The sequence below is a fragment of the Macaca fascicularis genome, chromosome 1 (assembly GCF_037993035.2).
Source record: "Macaca fascicularis isolate 582-1 chromosome 1, T2T-MFA8v1.1".
NCBI classification, from domain to species: Eukaryota; Metazoa; Chordata; class Mammalia; order Primates; family Cercopithecidae; genus Macaca; species Macaca fascicularis.
In genome coordinates this window covers 182,947,541-182,970,704 of record NC_088375.1, presented here as the reverse complement: position 1 = coordinate 182,970,704, position 23,164 = coordinate 182,947,541, and the positions used below count along the sequence as shown (strand labels likewise).

At 41.0% G+C, this 23,164-nt stretch overlaps 2 protein-coding genes across 37 annotated transcripts in view; one reads left to right on the top strand and one right to left on the bottom strand.

Annotated features, from left to right (window-relative positions):
- OSBPL9 (oxysterol binding protein like 9) overlaps positions 1-15,460 on the top strand; it is a 167,864-nt gene extending 152,404 nt beyond the window's left edge. For all 32 annotated transcript variants that reach the window (XM_074006814.1, XM_074006808.1, XM_005543387.3 and 29 more), the window contains 10 exons: positions 3,530-3,615; positions 8,204-8,375; positions 9,575-9,659; positions 10,929-11,039; positions 11,304-11,367; positions 11,481-11,621; positions 12,854-12,932; positions 13,557-13,648; positions 14,377-14,512; positions 14,733-15,460. In XM_074006814.1, coding sequence (XP_073862915.1) covers positions 3,530-3,615; positions 8,204-8,375; positions 9,575-9,659; positions 10,929-11,039; positions 11,304-11,367; positions 11,481-11,621; positions 12,854-12,932; positions 13,557-13,648; positions 14,377-14,512; positions 14,733-14,807 — 1,041 coding nt within the window. In that variant the 3' untranslated portion in view covers positions 14,808-15,460. The remainder of the gene's footprint in view (positions 1-3,529; positions 3,616-8,203; positions 8,376-9,574; positions 9,660-10,928; positions 11,040-11,303; positions 11,368-11,480; positions 11,622-12,853; positions 12,933-13,556; positions 13,649-14,376; positions 14,513-14,732) is intronic.
- Positions 15,461-15,790: 330 nt separating this feature from the next.
- The window catches only part of NRDC (nardilysin convertase), a 100,968-nt gene continuing 93,594 nt past the window's right edge, over positions 15,791-23,164 (bottom strand). For all 5 annotated transcript variants that reach the window (XM_005543383.5, XM_074006792.1, XM_005543384.5 and 2 more), the window contains 9 exons: positions 21,662-21,693; positions 21,312-21,450; positions 19,234-19,281; positions 18,932-18,984; positions 18,483-18,566; positions 17,845-17,935; positions 17,478-17,594; positions 16,531-16,620; positions 15,791-16,407 (listed from right to left, as the gene is read on the bottom strand). In XM_005543383.5, coding sequence (XP_005543440.1) covers positions 16,210-16,407; positions 16,531-16,620; positions 17,478-17,594; positions 17,845-17,935; positions 18,483-18,566; positions 18,932-18,984; positions 19,234-19,281; positions 21,312-21,450; positions 21,662-21,693 — 852 coding nt within the window. In that variant the 3' untranslated portion in view covers positions 15,791-16,209. The remainder of the gene's footprint in view (positions 16,408-16,530; positions 16,621-17,477; positions 17,595-17,844; positions 17,936-18,482; positions 18,567-18,931; positions 18,985-19,233; positions 19,282-21,311; positions 21,451-21,661; positions 21,694-23,164) is intronic.

The following is a 23,164-nucleotide window of genomic DNA, read 5'->3' as shown; positions in this document are numbered from 1 at the left end:
CCTTTGTATATTCCTGCCACTGTGCCAGAAATCCCCTCCTTTCACTTAATTCTCACCACAGTTCCGCAGAGTAGGCGTTACTGTTAACTTCATCAGGAAACTAAAACTCAGAGGTGAAATAATGTGGCTGAGTCATGTTAAGTCATATTAAGTGGCAGACTGAGATTCTAATCTGCTCCATGATTTTAAAACCTGTAATCTTTCCACTACCGCCTTTGTCTTGAAGGCTTGAACTTTAGTAGCTTTCATATTTATTATTGTTCTGCCGAGCTTTGGGAGTTGATTAAATTTAGGGTTCTCACTTTTGTTAGGGCGAAATCAACTCCAGTGCTATAGTCTTCGTCAGTAGTGAACTCCTTTTTGTTTTGGATTTAGAGGGCCATTAAGAAAAAGACTAATTCATAATACCTTCAAATAAGTGTCTATAATAAAACCTTTTACCCCTAATCTAAGTGAGAACAGAAACACAAGGACAACATTTATTTTGGAGCCCAGCACACTTACTAGGAATGTTCTAGGCAGAAGAATATTTGCAGGAGTTTGTCCCCAGAATTGCTTCAGTAATCATTAGATTGCACAGCTGCTGCCTTTTTTTTGTTGTTGTTGTTGTTATTAGGAAGGACATTCTTTTCCAGAAGTGGCTCGTTAAGCTTCTTATTGAATCTCATTGGCCAGTATCAGGCATATGCTCATGCCTAAACCTGCCACTGGCATTTGGTTTAAATGAATCTACATTCACCCCTTGAGACGTGGGAGAGGGCCATGGCAGCCCATAGCTGAACCTGAACTGAATCAGAGTTCTTGGGGGTGAAGCATGGATGTGGAGAGGCAACCGGATGTGTTTGCCACAATCAAGTTTGTAATTCTTGCCTCACATAATTTTCTCTGCCAAATAATCCATATTTGAGTCCATAGCTGCTAAAAGTTTATTTTATGACTATTATAATTATTTTTTGCTGAATGTGTTTAAAATAAGTCATTTTCAAAATTTGTATTGGCACAAATGGCTGTGATTGCCAACAGATTCTGAAATCTTGGTTCCTTTTATGCATTCTAAAGTATTATTACAATAATGCCTTAAGTTTATGTCTTTTTTAAGAATGTTTTCTCACTTCAGATACTTTATGAAAAGAGTTTGTTTTCCAAATACGTTGTAGTTTTAAAAAATACTACACAGTCACATCCCATTTAACCTCACTTAGTCTTTAAAACAATCCTAACATATAAGCAGCACATGTAATTATCTTCTTTTCAGGTACTTAGAGAAACTGAGTTAATTTTTCAGGGCTTCCTCACAGCTAAGAAGAGGCTAAACAAGTGCTTGAACCCAGGTTGAAGACAACTAAACCCAGCTCTCTTCATCACTGTTACAGCAGTTTGACTTAATAGCATTTATCAGTATAGCACTACAAATATTGAAGAAAATCTGTTAAATAAGAGTTCTCAGAAAAATCCTAAGTAGAAGAAAAAAATATTTATGTTTTCTTCAATTACATGTGAAATTAAACTTTTTAAAAATGTTTTTTGGCTGTTCAGTCCCTTTGTCCATTTATCTCCTGGAGTAGTGATCTTCATCTTGAGTTGTAAGAGCTGTTTATACATTGAAGGTATTTACCCGTTTTCTTCTTCAGCATTTTTTCTCGGTGGTTTATAATTTCTGTGTTATCTAAAGTGGTAAGAAATTGTACTAAGTCAGCATATAAGCTTACCTGCTAATCTAACCCTATTTGGATTATGAATTTACGTGTTCTGTGGAAGAAAAATGTTTACCTAAAATTTAAATGCTGAGAGTCTGATGATAGAGATTCTAAGTGTTAGAGTCTTAGTGTCCCTTTCCAAGCTTGTGTTCATCAGCCCACTTTATATTTTCATTATATGTCCAGCCACACTGGTTCACTGATGAATCCCTGTCACACCCCTTTTCCTAGCCTTTCCTTGTCTTTTTTTTTTTTTTCTTCTCTCGTCTCCATGCCTTGTTCTTTTATCACAGCCTTCCTCTTCTCTAGGCTTTATTCTCTAGTGCCACCTCAATAAATTGTTTCCCAGCTCTGCCCTAATTCTGGTCCACCAAACAGAACATGATCTTTCCTTGAACTGAACTTCCAAAGTGCTTAGGATATTTCTTGTATGATGTTAGTCACATTCCACCTGCAGTTTAAATGCTCTTGTTATTCTCTCATACTTAACCTTTGTCTCCACCATAGCTTGCTTGCATTTATTTATTTATTTAGAGACGAAGTCTTGCTCTGTTGCCCAGGCTGGAGTGCTACTTATTTATTTATTTATTTAGAGATGGAGTCTTGCTCTGTCACCAAGGCTAGAGTATAGTGGTGCAATCTTGGCTTACAGCAACCTCCGCCTCCTGGGTTCAAGCGATTCTCCTGCCTCAGCCTCCCAAGTAGCTGGGACTACAGTCGTGCACCACCACACTCAGCTAATTTTTGTATTTTTAGTAGAGATGGGGTTTCACTGTGTTGGCCAGGCTGGTCTCAGACTTCTGACTTCAGGTGATCCACCCACATTAGCCTTCCAAAGTGCTGGGATTATAGGCACAAGCCACTGTGCCCAGCCTCCACCATAGCTTTTAACACAGGACCTTGAATGTGGTGGATATGTAGTTACTACTAAATGTAAAGAAATTTTTGCTCACTCTGGGGTGTTCTACTTCGTAATGAGTAATTGATAATCTGATACTCATTTCAAAAACTCTTCTTCCATTCCCATTCTCTAATGAAATTCTTCTCTTTTTTTATTGGTTAATCCTCATCTTTCTCATGTCTTCCCATATTCCAGTTTGTCGGTTCCCAGTCTGTATTCTCTTCTTCCTTTTGTTTATTCCTTTAATTGCTCATTTAAAAGTGTCTTACTGTGTAAATAGTAGTGACAGCACAAGTGTGAATAAAAACTTAATTCTTGGATTGTAGGTGCTCATCATATATTTCCTATACACTTGTCTAATGATGATAGAGCAACAGCAGTAGAGAGGAAAGTGCACACACACCCCAAACTCAGATCCAGTTTTGAATTCCACATTAATAATAGGACAATGAGAAAATCTCTCAGCCTCTGAGCTTCGTATTTCTTCACTGTAATGATTTGTTCATCATTGGGCTAATAATTTCTTCATCATAGGGCTACTGTGAGATAATGTGTATGTAATATACAAATAATAAAATAATGTATATGTAATGTCCAGCAGATAGGAGGCATCAAAGGATTCCTCTGAGTGAGTTTGTTGAGTAGTTTGTTGCTGTTACTATACTTAGGGAGAAAAAGGAAGTTGCACAGAGGAAGTGACATTTGAACATTCAAAACCCCTTCTCTGTTTTTGATCTGCTGGGCAGTTTAATGGTCATTTCTGAATCTGACAGGTTGAGAATAAGTTTTTGGAGCATGCCTGGGCAATATGTGGTGGATGTTACCATGATTTGAATGAGGTGGTGTTTTGTTTTGTTTTCTTTTTTTTTTTTTAATCTGTTTATCTGAAGAGAAATTTGATCTTCAAGGGTCAAATGTGTATGTTTTTCAGGTAGTTCTTCCAACGTTTATTCTTGAAAGAAGATCTCTTTTAGAAATGTATGCAGACTTTTTTGCACATCCGGACCTGTTTGTGAGGTATTTGACTGTACATGGTAGTTTCCAACTTTTACAGATGTTACTCAGCAGCTTTCTGCCTTTTTTTTTTTTTTTTTGCAGGATAGATTGATTCCTTGTCACCTTTCAAACATTTCTGGGTATTCTGTGGTATTGAATAATGTGTTTACACTGGATGCCTATCTGTTTGCTTAAGTTATATGGTGGTGATGTTGTTAGGCAACCAAGTTTAACACTTTAAAAAATTCTCAAGAGCCCATTAATAGGTAGCCAATATTTACAAGGCCAATGGTATAAGTGTATTTAATCCAGGCACTGGCAATCACTGTCAAATTATTTGTACTATATCTTAATGAAGTTTAATTTTCTGAGTTCAGCAAACCTTTCTAAAGCACCCGTTGTTTGCTATGCACTTTCTTATGAGTTGGAGAAAGGAAAAGTCAGTGCCTGCCCTCGAGCTTACAATATAGCATCCAAATTATAGATGATTTATACATTTTAAATATAGAGTTTGCAATATTATATATGCATATATGTATGAGATAGAAGTAACGTAAAGGTGAAATTGATTTACAAGGAGGTGAGTTCACATTGCCTTTCTCTGGTAGCAGGAAATTTTTTTGTAATAGGGAATGTTGTTAGTTCGTCTTCTCTGCATTCCTTAGTCTCAGACTGTGGTTTACTGAAGCCAGATACATATCACTGAAGTGTCTTGCTGGGTGGATACATTGGCTGACATTGATAAATATATATATTTTTTTCTCGATGAACATTTAAAAGAATAACCAATTCCCAAAAGGCAGAAATTTAAATAAATATGGCACTGTTTAACAGATAATTTAAGAAGTAAAATTTAAGCATTTATTAGTAACATGTGTAAGTAAAAATGGAACATACCAGTTGTTCATTGGGTATAGATTTGAGATTTAAGGGTAGTTTTTATGTGTGAGAATTTAAATTTTGAGGCCCCCAGAACTATTTACAAGCCAAGTACAGTGGCTCATGCCTGTAATCCCAGCACTTTGAGAGGCCAAAGTAGAAGGAGTGCTTGAAGCTAGGAGTTTGAGACCAGCCTTGGCAACATAGCACAACCCTGTCCCTACAAAAAAAAATTTTTTTTAATAATAATAATAAGCCAGGCATGGTGGTGTGCACCTGTAGTTCCAGCTACTTGGGAGGCTAAGACAAGGAGGGTCATGCAGTCCCAGGAATTTGAGGCTGCAGTGAGCTATAATCACACCATTACAGCTTGGGTGACAGAGCAAGACACTGTCTTAAAAAAAAAAAAAAAAGTACAGTTCAAAAGCCAATAGATTAAACGGAATCGTACAAATACTCCATTAATTCTAAGAAAGGAGAAAAGGAGAAAGAACAGGGAACAAAGGGGACATGTAGAAAACCTATCAAGATGGTAGAGTTAATCCCAACTATATCAAGTTATACTAAATGTAAATAGAATACACATTCCATTTAATGTCAGACTGGATTTAAAAAGCAGGATTTATCTATATGATATTTTCAGGAGAGAAACTTTAAAGGTGCTGGTTAAAAGTAAAAGGATGGACAGTGATATCTATGCAAAACACTAAGCATAGCAAAACTGGTGTAGCTGTATAAGTATCAAAGGAGACTTTTAAGACAAGAAATATTATTAGAGACAAATAGGAATATTTTGTAATGATAAAAGCATCTATTTATCAAGAATAAATAATACCACTAAATATATATGTACCTAATAACACAGCTTTAAAATACATGCAGCAACAAAAATTGACTAAAAAGAGAAATAGCCAAGTCCACAAATTCATCCCTCAGTGTCTGATGAAGCAAGTAGCCTCTGCCTTCACCACCTCCCTGCCCCTCCCAAAAAATCAGGAAGGCTATAGAAGATTTAAACAGCATTATCAAATCAACTTGACCCAATTGGCCTTTCCAAACACTGCCTAACAATTGTATAACACATAGTCTTTTCTAGGTGCATGTGAAATGTTCATCAAGATAGAACATATACAGGGAAGTCAATAAATTTAAAATAATTGGAATCATACAAGGTGTATATTCTACACCCATGAATTAAATTAGTAATTGATAACATAGAGAAAATCTCCAATTATTTGACAATTAAGCAATGCACTTACATGGACTTAATCTATGATACTAGAAACCAGAAGCAGTGTTTGCCTCGGGGGTAAGTAAGATGTGGCGATTGTTTGGAAAGGGAGATATGGAAACTTTCCGGATTAATGGAAATATTCTGTTTTTTGATTGATGATTAATTAAAAGATATATACATTTGTCAACTCCTCAAGCAAAACACTAAGACCAAGGCACATAGACCAATGGAACAAAATAGAGAACCCAGAAATAAAGCGAAATACAGCCAATTGATCTTTGACAAAGCAAACAAAAACATAAAGTGGGAAAAGGACACCCTTCTCAACAAATGGTGCTGGGATAACTGGCAAGCCACATGTGGAAGAATGAAATTGGATCCACATCACTCACCTACCTTATACAAAAATCAACTCAACATATATCAGACTTAAATCTAAGACCTAAAACCATAAAAATTCTGGAAGATAACATGGGAAAAACTCTTCTGGACATTGGCCTAGGCAAAGACTTCATGACCGATAATCCAAAAGTGAATGCAACAGAGATAAATAGATGGAACTTAGTCAAATTAAAAAGTTTCTGCGCAGCAAAAGAAATAACAGAGTAAACAGACAACCCAGAGAGTAGGAGAAAATATTTGCAAACTGTGCATCTGGCAAAGGACTAATACCCAGAATCTACAAGGAACTCAAATGGATCAGCAAGGAAAAATAAAAACAGTCCCATCAAAAAGTGGGCTAAGGACATGAATAGACAATTATCAAAAGAAGATGATGATAATAAGACAAATGGTTGACTGGGCGTGGTGGCTTACACCTGTAATCCCAGCACTTTGGGAGGCTGAGGTGGGCAGGTCACGAGGTCAGGACATCGAGACTAGCCTGGCTAACACAGTGAAACCCTGTCGCTACTAGAAATACAAAAAAATTAGCTGGGCGTGGTGGTGGATGCCTGTAGTCCCAGCTACTGGGGAGGCTGAGGCAGAAGAATGGCGTGAACCTGGGAGGCAGAGCTTGCAATGAGCTGAGATCGCGCCACTGCACTCCAGCCTGGGTGACAGAGCGAGACTCCGTCTCAAAAAAAACAAAAAAAAACGTGGCCAACAAACATGAAAAAATGCTCAACATCACTAATTATCAGGGAAATGCAAATCAAAACCACAATGCTATTAATACCATCTTACTCCTGCAAAAATGGCCATATTCAAAAAATCAAAAAATAATAGATGTGATGTGGATATGGTGAAAGGGGACGCTTTTACACTGCTGGTGCGAATGTAAACTACTACAACCATTATGGAAAATAGAATGGTGATACCTTAAAGAACTGAAAGTAGATCCGGCCGGGCGCGGTGGCTCACGCCTGTAATCCCAGCACTTTGGGAGGCCGAGGTGGGCGGATCACAAGGTCAGGAGATCGAGACCACGGTGAAACCCCGTCTCTACTAAAAATACAAAAAATTAGCCGGGCGCGGTTGTGGGCGCCTGTAGTCCCAGCTACTCGGGAGGCTGAGGCAGGAGAATGGCGTGAACCCGGGAGGCGGAGCTTGCAGTGAGCCGAGATCGCGCCACTGCACTCCAGCCTGGGCGACAGAGCGAGACTCCGTCTCAAAAAAAAAAAAAAAAAAAAAAAGAAAGAAAGTAGATCCACCATTAGATTAATCAGTCCCACTCCTGGGTATCTACTCAGAGGAAAAGAAGTCATTATATGAAAAAGACACTTGCACACACATGTTTATAGCAGCACAATTTGCAATTGCAAAAATATGGAACTAGCCCAAAGGCCCATCAGTCAACAAGCAAATAAAGAAAATGTGGCATATATACACATGGAATGCTACTCAGCCATAAAAAGGAATGAAATAGTGGCATTCACAGCAACCTAGATAGAGCTGGAAACCATTATTCTAAGTGAAGAAACTCGGGAATGAAAAACCAAGCTGATGGCGAGCACCTGTAATCCCAGCTACTCGGGAAGCTGAGGCAGAGAATTGCTTGAACCTGGGAGGCAGAGGTTGCAGTGAGCCGAGATCACGCCACTGCACTCCAGGCTGGGCGACAGAGTGAGACTCCATCTCAAAAAAAAAAAAAAAAAAAAAAAAAGAATGATACAGTGGACTTTGGGGTTTCAAGGGGAAGGGTGGAAGGGGTGTGAAGGATAAAAGACTACACATTGGAAATAGTGTGTACTGCTCGGGTGATGGGTGCACCAAAATCTCAGAAATCACCACTAAAGAAGTTATCCATGTAACCAAACACACCACCTGTTCTCCAAAAACCTGTTGAAATTTTTAAAAAAAGTTAAACCACTAAGACCAATGCATTTAATTATATATATATTATACCTCAATTTTAAAACGAAACTTTAAGCTAACCCCTGGTCCTAGGTCCTCAGTCCTCTCAGTCGGACTTAGGTGGACCATGCTGGGGGTTGTTATATCATCTTGTCTTCTACCAAAAAGCAGGATGTTAAATTTTGTCTTTCTCCATTGCAGCATTAGTGACCAGAAGGATCCCAAGGATCGAATGGTTCAGGTTGTGAAATGGTACCTCTCAGCTTTTCATGCAGGAAGGAAAGGATCAGTTGCCAAAAAGCCATACAATCCCATTTTGGGCGAGATTTTTCAGTGTCATTGGACATTACCAAATGATACTGAAGAGAACACTGTGAGTTCTGCATTGACATTTTTAAATTATCTTAATTGTATACTGATTCAAGATTTTATTTAGGAGCAGATGATAATGATGAAAGCAATGATCAAAAGATGGTCACCACCCATAGAAGAAATTGTTGTTAGAGCAGCATAGTTTGAATGTAGTGAGAAGGAGGGAAAAGAGTAGGATGAGATGAGGATGGGGATGTAGAAATCAGATCTTGCAAGGTCTTGTGGGCCATAATATAATTTTATGGTTTTTCAGGATCTCATTTTTGTTTTGAGAAGATTAGAATGATTTTGTGAAAAGTAAGTTGAGAAGGGACAAATATAGAAGCATGGAGACCATTGTGGAGGCTTTGACATTATTCCAAGAGAGACATGGTGATTCAAGCTTTATTGTGGAGGTAGAAGTGATTGATGGATTGGGGGGGGTAAGGGAAAGGAGACATCAGAGATGAATCCTTGTGTGTGGACTTAAGCAGTGGCAGTGTCATTTACTGATAAGGAAAAGATTGGATTTGGGGAGGGAAAAATCAAAATCTAATATAAAATATAAAGTTTTAGAGGTCTGTGAAGCTGTTAAGAAGGGAGTTGGAATTTAAGAGTGTGGAGTTTAGGGAGAGGTTTGAGATGGAGATGGGGCTTTCAAAGATTATAGTGTAGTTAGATGACATTTTAAAGCTCTAGGATTGGATAAAATTATTTAGGAAGACAGCATAGCTACAGAAGTAGGTAACCCAGAACTGAGGCTCCAACAAATTTAGTGGTTGAAGAAAATGTCCAGCAAGGAGGACTCAAATGCATGTAAAAAGGCTTTCAGAAGTGAAAAAAACAAAACCATAGCCCACAGCACCTGACACATAATAATCTGTCAGTAAACATGGTTCTCCATATGTTTCCCTTTCCAAGTGACACATTATATATAGTCCATACTGAAGACAGAGAAGCATGTGTCTGTTCTTACTCATTTGGCAGACATTGGTAAGTGCCTACTCTTGTCAGCCCTGAGTGAGGCACATGATCCTTGCCTTTAAGAATGTCTTAGTCTAGTCAGGGAGACTGACACAAAGCAATTAAATAACGTTCTGCAATAGAAATATATATAGGGTGCTTGGTGTGTGTAGAGCGAGCAGAGACCCCAATTATCAGATTCTCTGATGTCATTTGTGTTTTCTCATCAAAAGAAAATTATGTTATATTTGCTTGCAGGAACTAGTTTCAGAAGGACCAGTTCCCTGGGTTTCCAAAAACAGTGTAACATTCGTGGCTGAGCAGGTTTCCCATCATCCACCCAGTAAGTCACAGAGCTCCTCTGCAACCTCTGCTCTCCAACTGTTCTGTCTAAAGAGGGTCATTAAAAGCTCCATAGCTGAGGTTACTGTTAGTTGTGTGACTAGCTGTGTGTTTCCTATTCCCTGAAGTGGAAACTCAAGTTGATTGGTTCCTCATATCTTTTCCTTTTGTAAGCTCCAGACTCTGAGCTTCACAAATTAAGTATGTATAAAAAGAAGGAATTTAGGAAACCAACTTTTAATGCTTCCAGAGTCATCTTATATATAGTAATTTGTGCTGTAGAGACTTCAGCAACTGTGAGACAGTTTATATAAGTGATACGTAGTTTCTACACAGTGTATTCCTGGCATACTGCAGATACCAAAACCGAGGATGCTCAAGTGTCTTACATAAAATGGTGTCTTTTATATTCATATAACCTATGCACACCCTCCTGTATACTTGGGTCATCTCTAGATTACTTGTAATGCCTAATACAGTGTAAATGCTACGTAAATAGTTATTTCACTGTTTCTTTTATTTGTATTATTTTTATTTTGTATTTTATTATTTTTTCTAGACAGGGTCTTGCTCTGTGCCCCAGGGTGGAGTGCAGTGGCACAGCCATAGCTCACTGCAGCCTCCTGGGCTTCCTGGGCTCAAATGATCCTCCCACCTCAGCCTCCCAATTAGCTGGAACTATGGACGTGTGCCACCACACCCAACTAATTTTTTTATTTTTATTTTTTAGAGTCAATGTATCACTCTGTTGCCCAGGCTGGTCTCAAATTCCTGGCTTCAAGTGATCCTCCCGTCTTGGCCTCCCAAAGTACTGGGATTGCAGGCATTAGCCACTGAGCACAGCCTCTGTATATTTTAGACTCACAGTTGGCTGAATCTGTGGGTACAAAACTCATGGATATGGAGGGTCAACTGTACATACCCTCAACATCTTGTTTGTTTAGTGCAGTATTAAAACTGGAAACACTGGATGGGCCTAGGTTGGGGCTGGAGCCTGGGCATACTTGCAGACCAGAACAGATAGCCCTTTTGGTTTTAGGCTTCCTGGGTTGGCCACAGCATCATTTCAGGGATGACCCTGTCCACATGTCTCTGAATGAATGCTTTTTGGGGAAAAGGGTATAAAAGGCAGGTAGGTACCTCCTGGCCTAATTGGAGGCTGTTTGAAGGGTAAAGGATTTCCCCATGAAGCCAGTTATTTCCCTAGGTTATGTAATTTTAGAGAGGTGGCTGTAGGTATATAATGTACTAACTGAAAATTTCTATTCAGTTTCAGCCTTTTATGCTGAGTGTTTTAACAAGAAGATACAATTCAATGCTCATATCTGGACCAAATCAAAGTTCCTTGGGATGTCAATTGGGGTGCACAACATAGGGCAGGGTAAGTGTGTTGGCACTGGGTGGACTACAGTGTTATAGGAGAATTTTATGTCATTCTAATGTGTGATGGACACTTGTCTAGTAAAAGAAAATGGCTAGACTAGATGTCATTGTTAGCAACTAAGCATTGGTATTGGGGGTGAGAGCAAGGGTGGGAAGCTAGATAGGTTATCCCTAAATTGAATGGAGTATCCATCAACTCGACAAGAAAGCCTTGTGGCCACTTGGCACTACTCATCAGAGATTCTGTCCCTTCTCTCCACAGGCTGTGTCTCATGTCTAGACTATGATGAACATTACATTCTCACATTCCCCAATGGCTATGGAAGGCAAGTGTGCTCATTTCCTGTCATCAGCAGTAGACTCTGCTGTTCCCTGAAACATGCCCCTTCCCCCTCTTCCTCTTAACTGTCAACCTTACCTAAAAATTTTGATTTTGCAGGTCTATCCTCACAGTGCCCTGGGTGGAATTAGGAGGAGAATGCAATATTAATTGTTCCAAAACAGGCTATAGTGCAAATATCATCTTCCACACTAAACCCTTCTATGGGGGCAAGAAGCACAGAATTACTGCTGAGATTTTGTAGGTATTTTTTCTGCCTTAGAGCTCTTATGCTTTTCTGAAATAATTGCCTTTTGTCTTGAACTATAGCTTCTGGATTAGGAGTGTGAAAGAATGGTTCTGTCTTTGTAAGCCTGTTTCACATTTTGTGTGTCATGTCTTTTGTTAAAATCTGGTATCAGAAGAAGACCTAAAACATATATTCAGAGCAGTCAAAGGTCATTGATAGGTTTCCTTCCTAAGAACCTGACTTGCAATGTTGAACCAAAAGAGGCCTTCCTAGGTTGCCTAGCTAAACCAGATTATGGATCGCTAATTTATTCTTGCCAGATTGAACGATGAGCTGGTCCTTACAGCAGACTTTGTGACCCCCGCAGCACTGCCTCCAAGTCCTTACAGCTACCCCTTTTTCTGTGCCTTTGCTAGGGAAAAATAGTAACCATCACATTTTGCAGGCATCTGGCTTGCTTCCATTTGATACTCTCGGGTCAGATGCGGATGGCTGTGCCAGTCAGTGGAAGGTCTACAGTGAGGGCACCATGACTTTCTCTGACTCTGGAACCCTTAATTGGGGGGAAGGGGACAGTGGGAAAGAAAGTTTCAGGCACTGATAGCAGCTCTCCTCCCTCTGCCCTGTTCATTTCCCCCTTTTCTGGCCTCTTTCAATCTTGTTTATGCCTTGCCCTTCCTAACCAGGCCTTTGCTGTGTTGCTTATCTTCTCACATTCCATACTTGTGTGTCCAAGTAGAGGTCTGTTATGGCTTTTGCAGAATGGATCCTTGCTCAGGGAAAGTATTCACACCATTTGGCACAGAGGTCCTTTTCAACCTGAGGATGAACACCTGGTCTCCAGCATTATATTCTTAAGCAAAGCCTTCCCTGACCCCCAGTGCCCATGTAAGCTCACCACAGCACTTACCACGTAGAATCTCAGTGGTGATATGTGTCTCCACTAGGCTGTGGACAGGTTGAGGATAGGGAATTTGCCAAGTCTGTTATGGTCCTTGCACCCAGAATAGGACGTTCTTGCCCAAACCCACTGTTCTTGGGAGCTCAAGTTCATAAGCATCTTGCTGAAGGCCCTCATTCTTATAGTTAGCCCTGGGGAGTCCAGTTCTGTTAAGATGCTTTCGTCAAAAACTTCACGGTTGCTCTTCTGTGCTCTACTCCGTAGTTGGGCCACACTGAGCAGATTCTTTGGTAGAATACTTTTCAACTTGAGACTAACACAAGTATTTCCTTTTCTCTTCAGTTCTCCAAATGACAAGAAGTCTTTTTGCTCAATTGAAGGGGAATGGAATGGTGTGATGTATGCAAAATATGCAACAGGGGTAAGATCCTCTATTTTGCCACTTGTTTTAGGCTACATTAGATTGTACTTTATCCCTTATTCTGTCATTAGCACTTCCTTCATAATGCTCTTCCTTCTACAGTACATTAGAGCTGGGACTTTAGGACAGCTCCAATGTATGTCATCTCTTCAGGGCAAGCTTTTTCTTTCCTTCCCTCACCTTCTCCCAGCAGAATAGGTAATTATAATCATTTTTACTTTTCTCTCTGCTCTCACTTGAGAATAATATATGTGAAACAATGCCTGGCACATAGTAAGAACCCAGTAAATGTTAAGTATGTGGGGTATGTTTATAAAATGAAGCACTAATCTGTGATTTTCATACACAACTTAAGATTTTGTATAATAAAATTTACTGACTGCCTGGCACCAGAGATAGCAAAATGAGTTAAGATAGTCCTTTCCTTCAAGGAACTTGCAGTCTGTACTACTACCCACGCAGTGTTCTTAAATAAAGAGGAAAGATGGTATGAAATCAACAGGAGGAGCCAGTGAACTGCATTTCGGACCTAGAGAATTTGAAATGTCAAAAGCACTACAGTGCGCCTAACATTAGGTTAGGGGTTTATGGGTCTAGTTCCCATCTACCTTTATTGTTTTCTAGGAAAATACAGTCTTTGTAGATACCAAGAAGTTGCCTATAATCAAGAAGAAAGTGAGGAAGTTGGAAGATCAGAATGAGTATGAATCCCGCAGGTAAGCAGACATTAAGTGTAACTATTGCTGCAGTGCTTAAACTTTGCCTAGGCGTAGGCACAGGCCTGGGTTTGAGAGACAGTAGGGCAGAGCATAATAGTGTAGACCAAGTTTGAATGCCTGGGTTCGTATGTCAGAACTACCACTTACTACCTTTGTGACCATGGATGGCTCAGTTAGCTAACTTCTCTTTACCTTCTTTCCTGAAATGGGAATAAAGGCCTTGAGAGGAAGCCACATCTTAACTACCTTAAGCCTTTGTAATTTACCTCTTGACCCTTATTCTCTCCATTCATACTGTTTTCGCCATCACATTGTTAAATCCAAGGGAGTTTTTCTGAAATGGAACTTCTCAGTTCCTCTTAACTGTCAGTTTATATTAAGGGACACTCAAGCCCTACAGAGGTAAACTGATTGACCCAGAGTTACACAGTAAGTTAAACATTGAGCCAGAAGTAGAATCCCAGGTCTCAGCTTCCACTATTCTTTTTCTTCTGTTGACCTTATCATATTATCAGGCAGCCCTTATTTCCTTCTTTGATAACTAGCAGTGGAGTCTTCTGAGCCCATATCTCTGTTCCTTACTCCAGTGCCCTGGTGCCAGCATAAGGAGATTTAGTCTGTGACCTACAGCACTTAAAGCCATTTGAATTGTATTAAACGACATTCAGGATGGCTGCAGGCTTTCATTCTCAACATTGCCAGCTCCTCTTCTCTCTTTGTTTTAGCCTTTGGAAGGATGTCACTTTCAACTTAAAAATCAGAGACATTGATGCAGCAACTGAAGCAAAGCACAGGCTTGAAGAAAGACAAAGAGCAGAAGCCCGAGAAAGGAAGGAGAAGGAGATTCAGTGGGAGACAAGGGTAATCTTGCCTGCCCCACCCTCCTAAGTGCTATTCCTCCTAATTTATTTCAGTGAATGTTGAAGAAGTGATGTGCCAAACACTGTTTATAAACAAGATGATCCCTGGTCCCTACTTGAAACTCATTTCAGTCTAATGTCAGGGTGGGGAGAAGACATGAAATAATATTATAGAAGTACAAAGCAAATATGTAATTAGATTCTTCCCCTTTCTCTTACAGTTATTTCATGAAGATGGAGAATGCTGGGTTTATGATGAACCATTACTGAAACGTCTTGGTGCTGCCAAGCATTAGGTTGGAAGATGCAAAGTTTATACCTGATGATCAGGGCAGTAGGCATAATTCAGCAACAAACAATCTTCCTTTGGGAGAAACCTGTTCACTCCCTTCTAATTACAGTGGTTCCTATCTCAGGGATACTGGACTTTCTGACGCAAATGAACAATTAAGGGGAAAAGCTTCCCTTTTCCCTCTGTGGCAGTTACGATTTTGATTTCAGTCCTGAGAAAAACTTCAGGTTTTGAAAACCAGATGATGTCTTCTCCTTTTCCAAACACCACACGTTGAAAGCATTTATAAATCCAAGTCTGAAACTGCACTCTAGTTCTGCTGTTAAGATATACAACCTGTTTCTTAGTTCATATAATCTCGGGATACACACACATACACATACACACACATACATATATATAAAATATACCTGATGCCAGATTTTTTCATAAATATTCTGCCTACTGTAAATATGGGTTCCTCTGAGTTGTTTTAGAAAATTAGTGCAATGCATTAAAATCAAGTGTTAGGAAATTTCATGGTCTTACTTAAAATAACTTTTATTTTGGAACTGAACTATTATTAAATTGTATCTAATCCTGGATTACAGTTTAATTAATTATTCTTAGTGCTTCTTAAGGCTTCATAAAGTAATTTTTCCAACCTTTTTTTAAAAATGTGCATCTTTTATTATCTTTTATGGTTAAACTTGGAAGCCAATTATTCAGCAACCTTGAATACAAGAGCTAGCTTTTCAGAAAGACACTTGAAAAATGGAGGATCCATTCTTTTCCTCTCAGACTCTATGTTCTGTCTTTAGCCCTGCCAGGCGATTCCCCAGAATCTTAACTCATATTGCACATGTAGGGCTGCCTGCCAACATTTTATCCAAAAATGTTTTATTGCTTTAGAGGGTTTGGGAAGAGTATGTATTTATAGATCCCCACCCCACAGTGAACCAACATAGATATGATAAAATGAATGCCACAGCAGCAAATGGCTCATTCTGAAGGGAAATACAGAACTATCTTTATTTAAAAATACATCAAAAAAAAAAAAACCACACAGGAGTTAGTACCTAGCATTTAGGTACTAACACTAATACCTAGCATTTAGTTATTCAATATACTGGTTACATAAGGCCTTTCAAGAAGTGGATTCTCAGTCTGAGAGGACACAGGCCAGGGCTTCTCAAAGTGCTGCTGCAAGCTTTCTGGTCTCATTTGGCCCACTCTGCTAATCTTCCTTTGCCATCTCCTACAGTAACCCTGGGTTTATTAGTCTCAACAAAGAAAGGATAAAAAGTAAATCAAATGCTATTATGCCAGTGCAAAACTTCAGTGGAAGCCCTAAGGCAGTAGTATAACTCCATAAAATACAAACACATTTTAAAATACACATTGCTTCAGGCCAACGCGACTGCAGTTTATTTGACTATTTTATGGTAGGGGAGAAGGTTGAGTGTTGATGTGAAAGCCCTGATATCAGTAATGGGGATGATACAATCTGCCAGCAGAGGAGAGGTTGGCAGGTAGGTTAGCTGCATCACTTCACAAGAAGAATTTGAATCCTCACCAGAAGAGGTACTATCCTCTTCCAGTTCATACTTCCCATATCCAACAACCTGAAAGAGGTCAAAGACAAAAGTGAAAATTCTGCTGACCAGATTTAGGGGTTTAAGATTTCTGATAACCACCCAAACTCAGTAAACGACAACCCTAGAATGGATGGAGTTAACCATACTCACATGAACGCTGAGCATTTTACTTCCTGGCCCTCTATGAGCCTTGAACCAGTTGACCAGGTCTGATTTTGAGAATGACTTAAGTGCTTCAATCTGACAAGGGAAGGGAAGATAGGAAAGAAATTTAAGAAGAAAGTTAGCTCTTAAACCTAACCCCCAGGCAGATGTCCCTGGACCTGCTTAGCATCTGAAGACATTTTATTCTTCCTATTCTCAGGTCACCCCTAATCTTCCAGACCAAAACAATGATGAAGCTCTCGCATACCTTCACATTTTATACCAATCATCTACAATGGCAAGAGAGGTTAGCAGATGCTCTAATTACAGCTAAATATCAGACACTGAGCCCAACACCCACATCTCCTTAGTGTCACCTCCCAGTTACATGGTAGCTGCATACCATGGCTTGAGGAAATCTACCTTGCTTCTATTAAGAAAACTAGACTGCGTTAAGATGAAGCCTCTTTCCATCACAGAGCAATGATGTCCTATGGTAATTCACCATATAGGGGCTACATATTAACCAAAGTCACACTGAGGTACAGGATCCAGATCTGTTTTTCACAGGTTTTACTACTTTGGAATAGAAGTTGTCAAAAGACCGGCACCTGGAATAATGAACTCCATAAAGACAAAGAGTCCTCAGTTTTCTTTAAATGGCAAAACTATTTTCTCCACAAAATCTTGTAAACCTCAATATATAGCATAAAAATAGAGCTGCTCTGATTGAAATTGGTGGTGGTGTGGTAAGGATTAGCACCCAGCTCACGTGGCCAACTAAGGTGCTAGAGGCCAGTCTGAAAACTCAAGAAGTGAGCGAGTAATCAGGCCAGGACTAGTGTTTCGAGTTTCCTTCCACACAATGCTGGTGTGCATGAACCTGTGATTCCTGTACAATCAGGAACCTTCACCAGTTTGTCTGAGCTGTCTTACTCTGAAAACCATGTTACCTCGTGGGCAAGGCGGTCAAAGAGGTACTGCTGTGTCACCACTTCATTCCAGTTCCTATCCACCTCCTCCCCAAGGTGGGTATCCTCACACTCCTTCAGCTTGATGAGAGCTGTGACCTGTTCCCACCAAAAAGAAAGATGCTCAGGGGGGGCCACATACCACTTCCCCCAGAACACACCGGGCCCTGTCCAGCCTGGCTTGTGATGGACATGCCAGTATGAGACGGACGGATGAAGCTAGGGGGACACTATGGTAAGAGGAAGGTGGAGCTGCAAAGCTCAAAAACTGGCCAGCGAAGCCCTGTTAAGACTTGTATCTGGGAACCTGTGTGGGCCAAAGGCCAAAAGACCAGGCTGGCACAGTCACCTGGGTGTTGAATGCCTCTTCAGTGAGATTCTCGATCTTCTCCTCGAAGCTAGAAAGAAACTCTTCTATCTTCTTATCAACAACTTCAGAACTGAAACAAAACATCTTCAATTAAGTCATCAGAAACCTGATCTCAGGCAGAAGATAAAAGAAAGAATTAAGACTAAGACACATTTCCAGGAAAAAAGGCTAAAGTGTTTTCCCAGGCCTCAGTATTCCACCTGAAGTTGAGGAAAGAAAGAGAACAGGACCCTCCCCCTCACCCCACCTCCAGCCGAGTTTTCAGGTATCCTCATAATGAAGCAGTCACAACCATGTTTGACCATTCCAAATCTGAAAACTAACAGCATGCCTGTCAGATCAGGCATCCTTTCCCTTCTTGTCCTTAGGTCTGCCTGAAGAGAAGAAACTGGCAAGCCCCACACAATGACCACAGGACTTGAATCAAATCCTATAGGGCCACTGGAACTACTGATCAGTCCTGGAACAGGTCATCTATAACAACCCCCATCTTCCCAGCTTCCACTGACTAAACAGAGCAAACCTACTTGGTCAGGGGTGCCTAAGGTTTAAGGAAGCACATGTAGCCCCTACTCTCCATGCCCATAATAGGAGGTTACACTCATCTATTCACTCACTTGTATTTGGTTGCCTGAGTCCCCACAGTGACAGAAAATCCTAGAATCCCGGATGTGTTCCTACAGGTAGGGTAGACATGGTACCTACAGCCAGAGAGAAAAGTTACATGAGCTCAGGTGATCATCTGGGCCTTGGCCTTGGAGGCACTAGATAGGAGTGGGAAAAGTTTCTGCCCATCCTTACTGGAACGACCCAAAAATGTTAAGGTGTCCATACCTCTCCTGAATTGGGGACCACACACTAGCCTTTTTTCTTATCTTGAAACTTGACCCATGGAAAACCTGATTATAGTCCAAGGTACAAATTCCAAAAGTTTGGATGAGTAAGTATCACCCTGTGAGATGGAAGGAAGCTCTAACAGGCTGCTCAGTAAGGATATTTGATGAACGTCAGCCTGCAATTAGCCCTAGGCCCTTACTTGAGCTCAGTGGCCTTGCAGCAGACTTACCCAAGGGTCTGCTTGGTTCGAAGGAAGTCAAAACAAGGTTCTTCCATGTGCATCTGTAATTCAACATACTGCCCATCAGCCCAACTCCTCCCAGCAGAGAAACCTCCATTTCTCTCCCCAGAGTGTTTCACATACCTCCCAAGTCCAGCCTCCCTTAGTGCCTGTCCATGCTTATACTGGGTGAGAACAGTAGATGACCATCTCACCTTCAAATCACAGGTCTCTGACCTCCCCATGTCCCTATCCCAGGCAGAAAAGTGGGCCGGGGGCTGCTGGAAACCTCAGTGTCTCTGTGCACTTACCACAAGCAGCTCCATGAGAGTGTATTCTCTCAGACTCCTGGTACCTGACTGAGAAGAGACGGTTGTCAGGTCAACTGAATATCCAATGGTTTATAGGGCTTTTAAATAATCCAGCTATTCTAGGCAACCACTTAGGTATCACCACCAATGCTCTCCCCCAAGAGAGTTAATCATACTTCGATGTTGTTTACATATCTGCCTTCCCACCAGACTGAAGGTCTATGACGACAGGAGTCAAGCTTGACCATTTGTACTCCCGGCACTAGCATAGAATTGCAGGTGCAAACAAAAGTGAGATTAATAATCCCTGACCTGCCGGATCCTGTCAGAGGACACATTCTAAAATTAAGTACTTGCAACTCAAAGCCCTAAGGAAGACAGCAGGAAATGTCTGGGGAATCCTGAAATGTATCTGGATCTATTCCTCAGGAGGAAAGAAAATGAATAGTGCCACACACAAGAATTGGTGCCACACACACGGACCAAAATCAGTTGATAAGAAAAATATTTTGGAGGAAGAAGCCATGCTTTGGGACCACATGCTAGCTGCCCAAGACTGGCAAAATAATGCATTCAGAATGAAAGAACAGGAGGCCAATAAACAAGGATGTTGCTAGTGCATCCCAGAGTCAGGATCTTGCAGGTTCCTCTCACACAGACTCATTTGCTTCCCACTCACCAGAGGAAGAAACTAATGCCTATGTGCCCTTGCAAGACCTGATTAGTCAGCATTGAGATTTTCTGTTTCCCTCTAAACAGACCACAACAAAACCAATGCTCTCTGAGAAAGGATATGGTTTCCAAAAGGAAACAGTCTGTATTAGAAGCTAGTGCTAAGAGGTGACTGATGGAAAGCATTTCTATAAACATAGTGTTACAATGTGAAATCCTGCCGAAAATGAGTACTCCTGTCCTGGGGTTGTAGGCAGTCAGAGGCACTGAAAATGTAGACTAGGTTAAGAAGGGCTAGGCCGTACCATTTGTGGAGTTTGGGACCTGGTAGTCATAACCTAGAAAAGGCTGCAGGTTGGCATGCTACAACCACAGAGGCTCCAGAGAGAAGCAGGGCCTCTACGGAAGGACAAAAATGTTACCAACCTAGCTCCAAAATTGCTGTTGTTCCTAAATCAAACTACTCATTAAGAAGACTGGGACAAGACACAACTTCAATAACGAGATGATCATGACACTGGGCAAGTGAATTTGCTCCTGACAACCAGACCAGGATAATGTCAGAATAAGGCTGAGGCCCAGGGCCAGAGATACAAAACAAAGAAATGATAATCAGGCCATCCCACCCAAAGCCCAGTCAGGGATCTTCAAGACCTAACAAAGAAGTGAATTCCCGATGCAGGGAACCCAAGGTAACAGCAGCAGCTACAGGAGCTCCAGAATTTGGGAAGTCAGTAATCAGACTAGACAGGCAAGGTTTAAGGAAGATCCCCATAGTTCTAGAAGCGAGTGGGACCAAGGTTAAAGCAGGCTATAGCCTAACTGTGATTATTGCCAAGTGCTTCCTTACGTTAAGCACCATCTACCCCAATAGAATGGTGTGGAAAGAACACAGAATCTGAAGACAAAAGGAATAAATTTGAGACCCAGCTGGTATGACCTCAAGAAGTAAGGGGCTCTGGATCATGGAGTCGTCACCCTAAAACAGAGGTGATAAATCCTTCCTCTCAGGTGCTTTAAACATTTATGACTCCAGTAGCCATTCTCTTTGCTGTGTCTTAATTGTTTGGCTATGTTTACTTCTGTCTCCTTTTCAAAACTGCCCCTTAACAAATGTCCTTCTGCTCCTTGGAGTTCTACTAGGGGCACACGTAGGGATTTCCATCCACACCTCGGTTTCTGGTCCTCTAGATTAGTACTTAGGTGATGAATGAAGCAATACCTCACTGTGATTGCAAAAGGACCCATTTTACCAACAGGAGCAATTTTTAAATGTAGTTGCTTCAAGAGGACAAATGGTCCCAAGCATAAAACTACAGAAGTAACTATAAAGGGCCTTGAAGGTCACTGGGTCACTTATCCCCAGGTACTGGACCTTCCACCAGTCTTTAGTACCCCCAACTGACCTGGTAGTACACAGTGACTTCAGAGTTGGCATCACCCTTGTTCAGAGCTTTCACTTTGCATAGATGGTGGCCACTGGGAAGCTCTACCACCTGGAACTGCACAGGCATCTCCTGCTTCAGAGGCTTGAAGTTTAGTTTGCTGCAAGAGAATCAGTATGGGTCACTGAGGCACCCAAAAACTGTAAGAAACTAGGCCTTCTAACTTTTCAATTGCTTTGTACACCAGCCTCAAAAAATCTACCACAAGTAGTGTTTCAGTTGGGTGTTTAGTAACAATTAACTGAGTTGTGGCTCCATGCCCTCTCGCTGGTAAGAACACATAACCCCAAAGAGAAAATTCAAATACTTACTCAACAACATATTTCAGGAAATCCATAGATTCCTAAGACGCAAAAGAGAATAACTACATTAAGCTCTCTAGACATTCATTTCACCCAGAATCAACTAATATCAATGTTCCAATTGCTTGGGGAGCCCTGCACAGCTTTAGGAAAGCAGATATAGTTGGTGACCTAAATGCTGGACAAGTTATTCATTGACTGATTCAAGATTTATTGTGTTTGTGGAACACTAAGTGGCTCTTAACTGTTCTGGCTCTCTTGGCAATCTGTTCACCCATATACAGATTCTCAACTGGATCAAACTTAATTGTTCAGTGTTAGTTTACCCAACTAGGCTGTGGCCTTTATGACAACATGGACTATGTTTCAGAATCCTGGGCCCATTGACATAGAACCTGGATAAAGCAAAGAAAGTAACATTTAATACTGAGTGAATATATCTTCTTCCCCTCTTAAGAAGTCTGTTTTCGGCCGGGCGCGGTGGCTCAAGCCTGTAATCCCAGCACTTTGGGAGGCCGAGACGGGCGGATCACGAGGTCAGGAGATCGTAGACCATCCTGGCTAACACGGTGAAACCCCGTCTCTACTAAAAAATACAAAAAAAAACTAGCCGGGCGAGGTGGCGGGCGCCTGTAGTCCCAGCTACTCGGGAGGCTGAGGCAGGAGAATGGCGTGAACCCGGGAGGCGGAGCTTGCAGTGAGCTGAGATCCGGCCACTGCACTCCAGCCTGGGCGACAGAGCGAGACTCCGTGTCAAAAAAAAAAAAAAAAAAAAGAAGTCTGTTTTCTTATCTATAAAATAAGGAATAAGTGGAGGGACGAGCTCTTCTCTAAAGTGATTTCCACTGGGGGAAATTCATGGTACTAAGGACTCTGTGCCAAAAGCCCTTGCCTGGTACTCCAACGGTGCTCGGAAAAACAGGCAGCTATTTCTTCTCTTCCCTTTGTGGACTGAGACTTAAAATTCTTTTGGTGGCCAAGACAGAAACTAAGGCTGGTTTTGGGGTTGAAGAATGAAGATAGAAAGGGGAGGATAGCAGCCACAATTTCAAGAGTGACCATTTATATATTCCAATCAAAGGGCCAGCCCTGAGAAACTGGGAAGCCATGGAGGAGGATGGTTAATAGCCAAACAGTTTAGGGAGAGAATCTTGAACAAGCATCTGACTGAGGAAAAAGCCTTAGGTACAAGGCCCCACAGACATTTCCAACTCAATATGCATCAGAACTAACTCCTCATATGCTCCCACTCTTATTACTGTTCCTTCTCCACCAACCCACTGCTTCAAGAAAGAAATTTGGGCATCTAGACTCCCTTCTCTCTCAACCCCACTGAGTGAATCTCCGTCATCTTCTAGTTCTTAAGCACTTCTTTAAAAAAAAAAAACAAAAAACCAGGGTCTTGCTTTGTTGCCCAGGCTGGAGTACAGTGGCATGATCTCAGCTCACTGTAGCCTCCATTTCCTGGTCTCAAGCAATCCTCCCACCTCAGCCTCCCAAGTAGCTGAGATT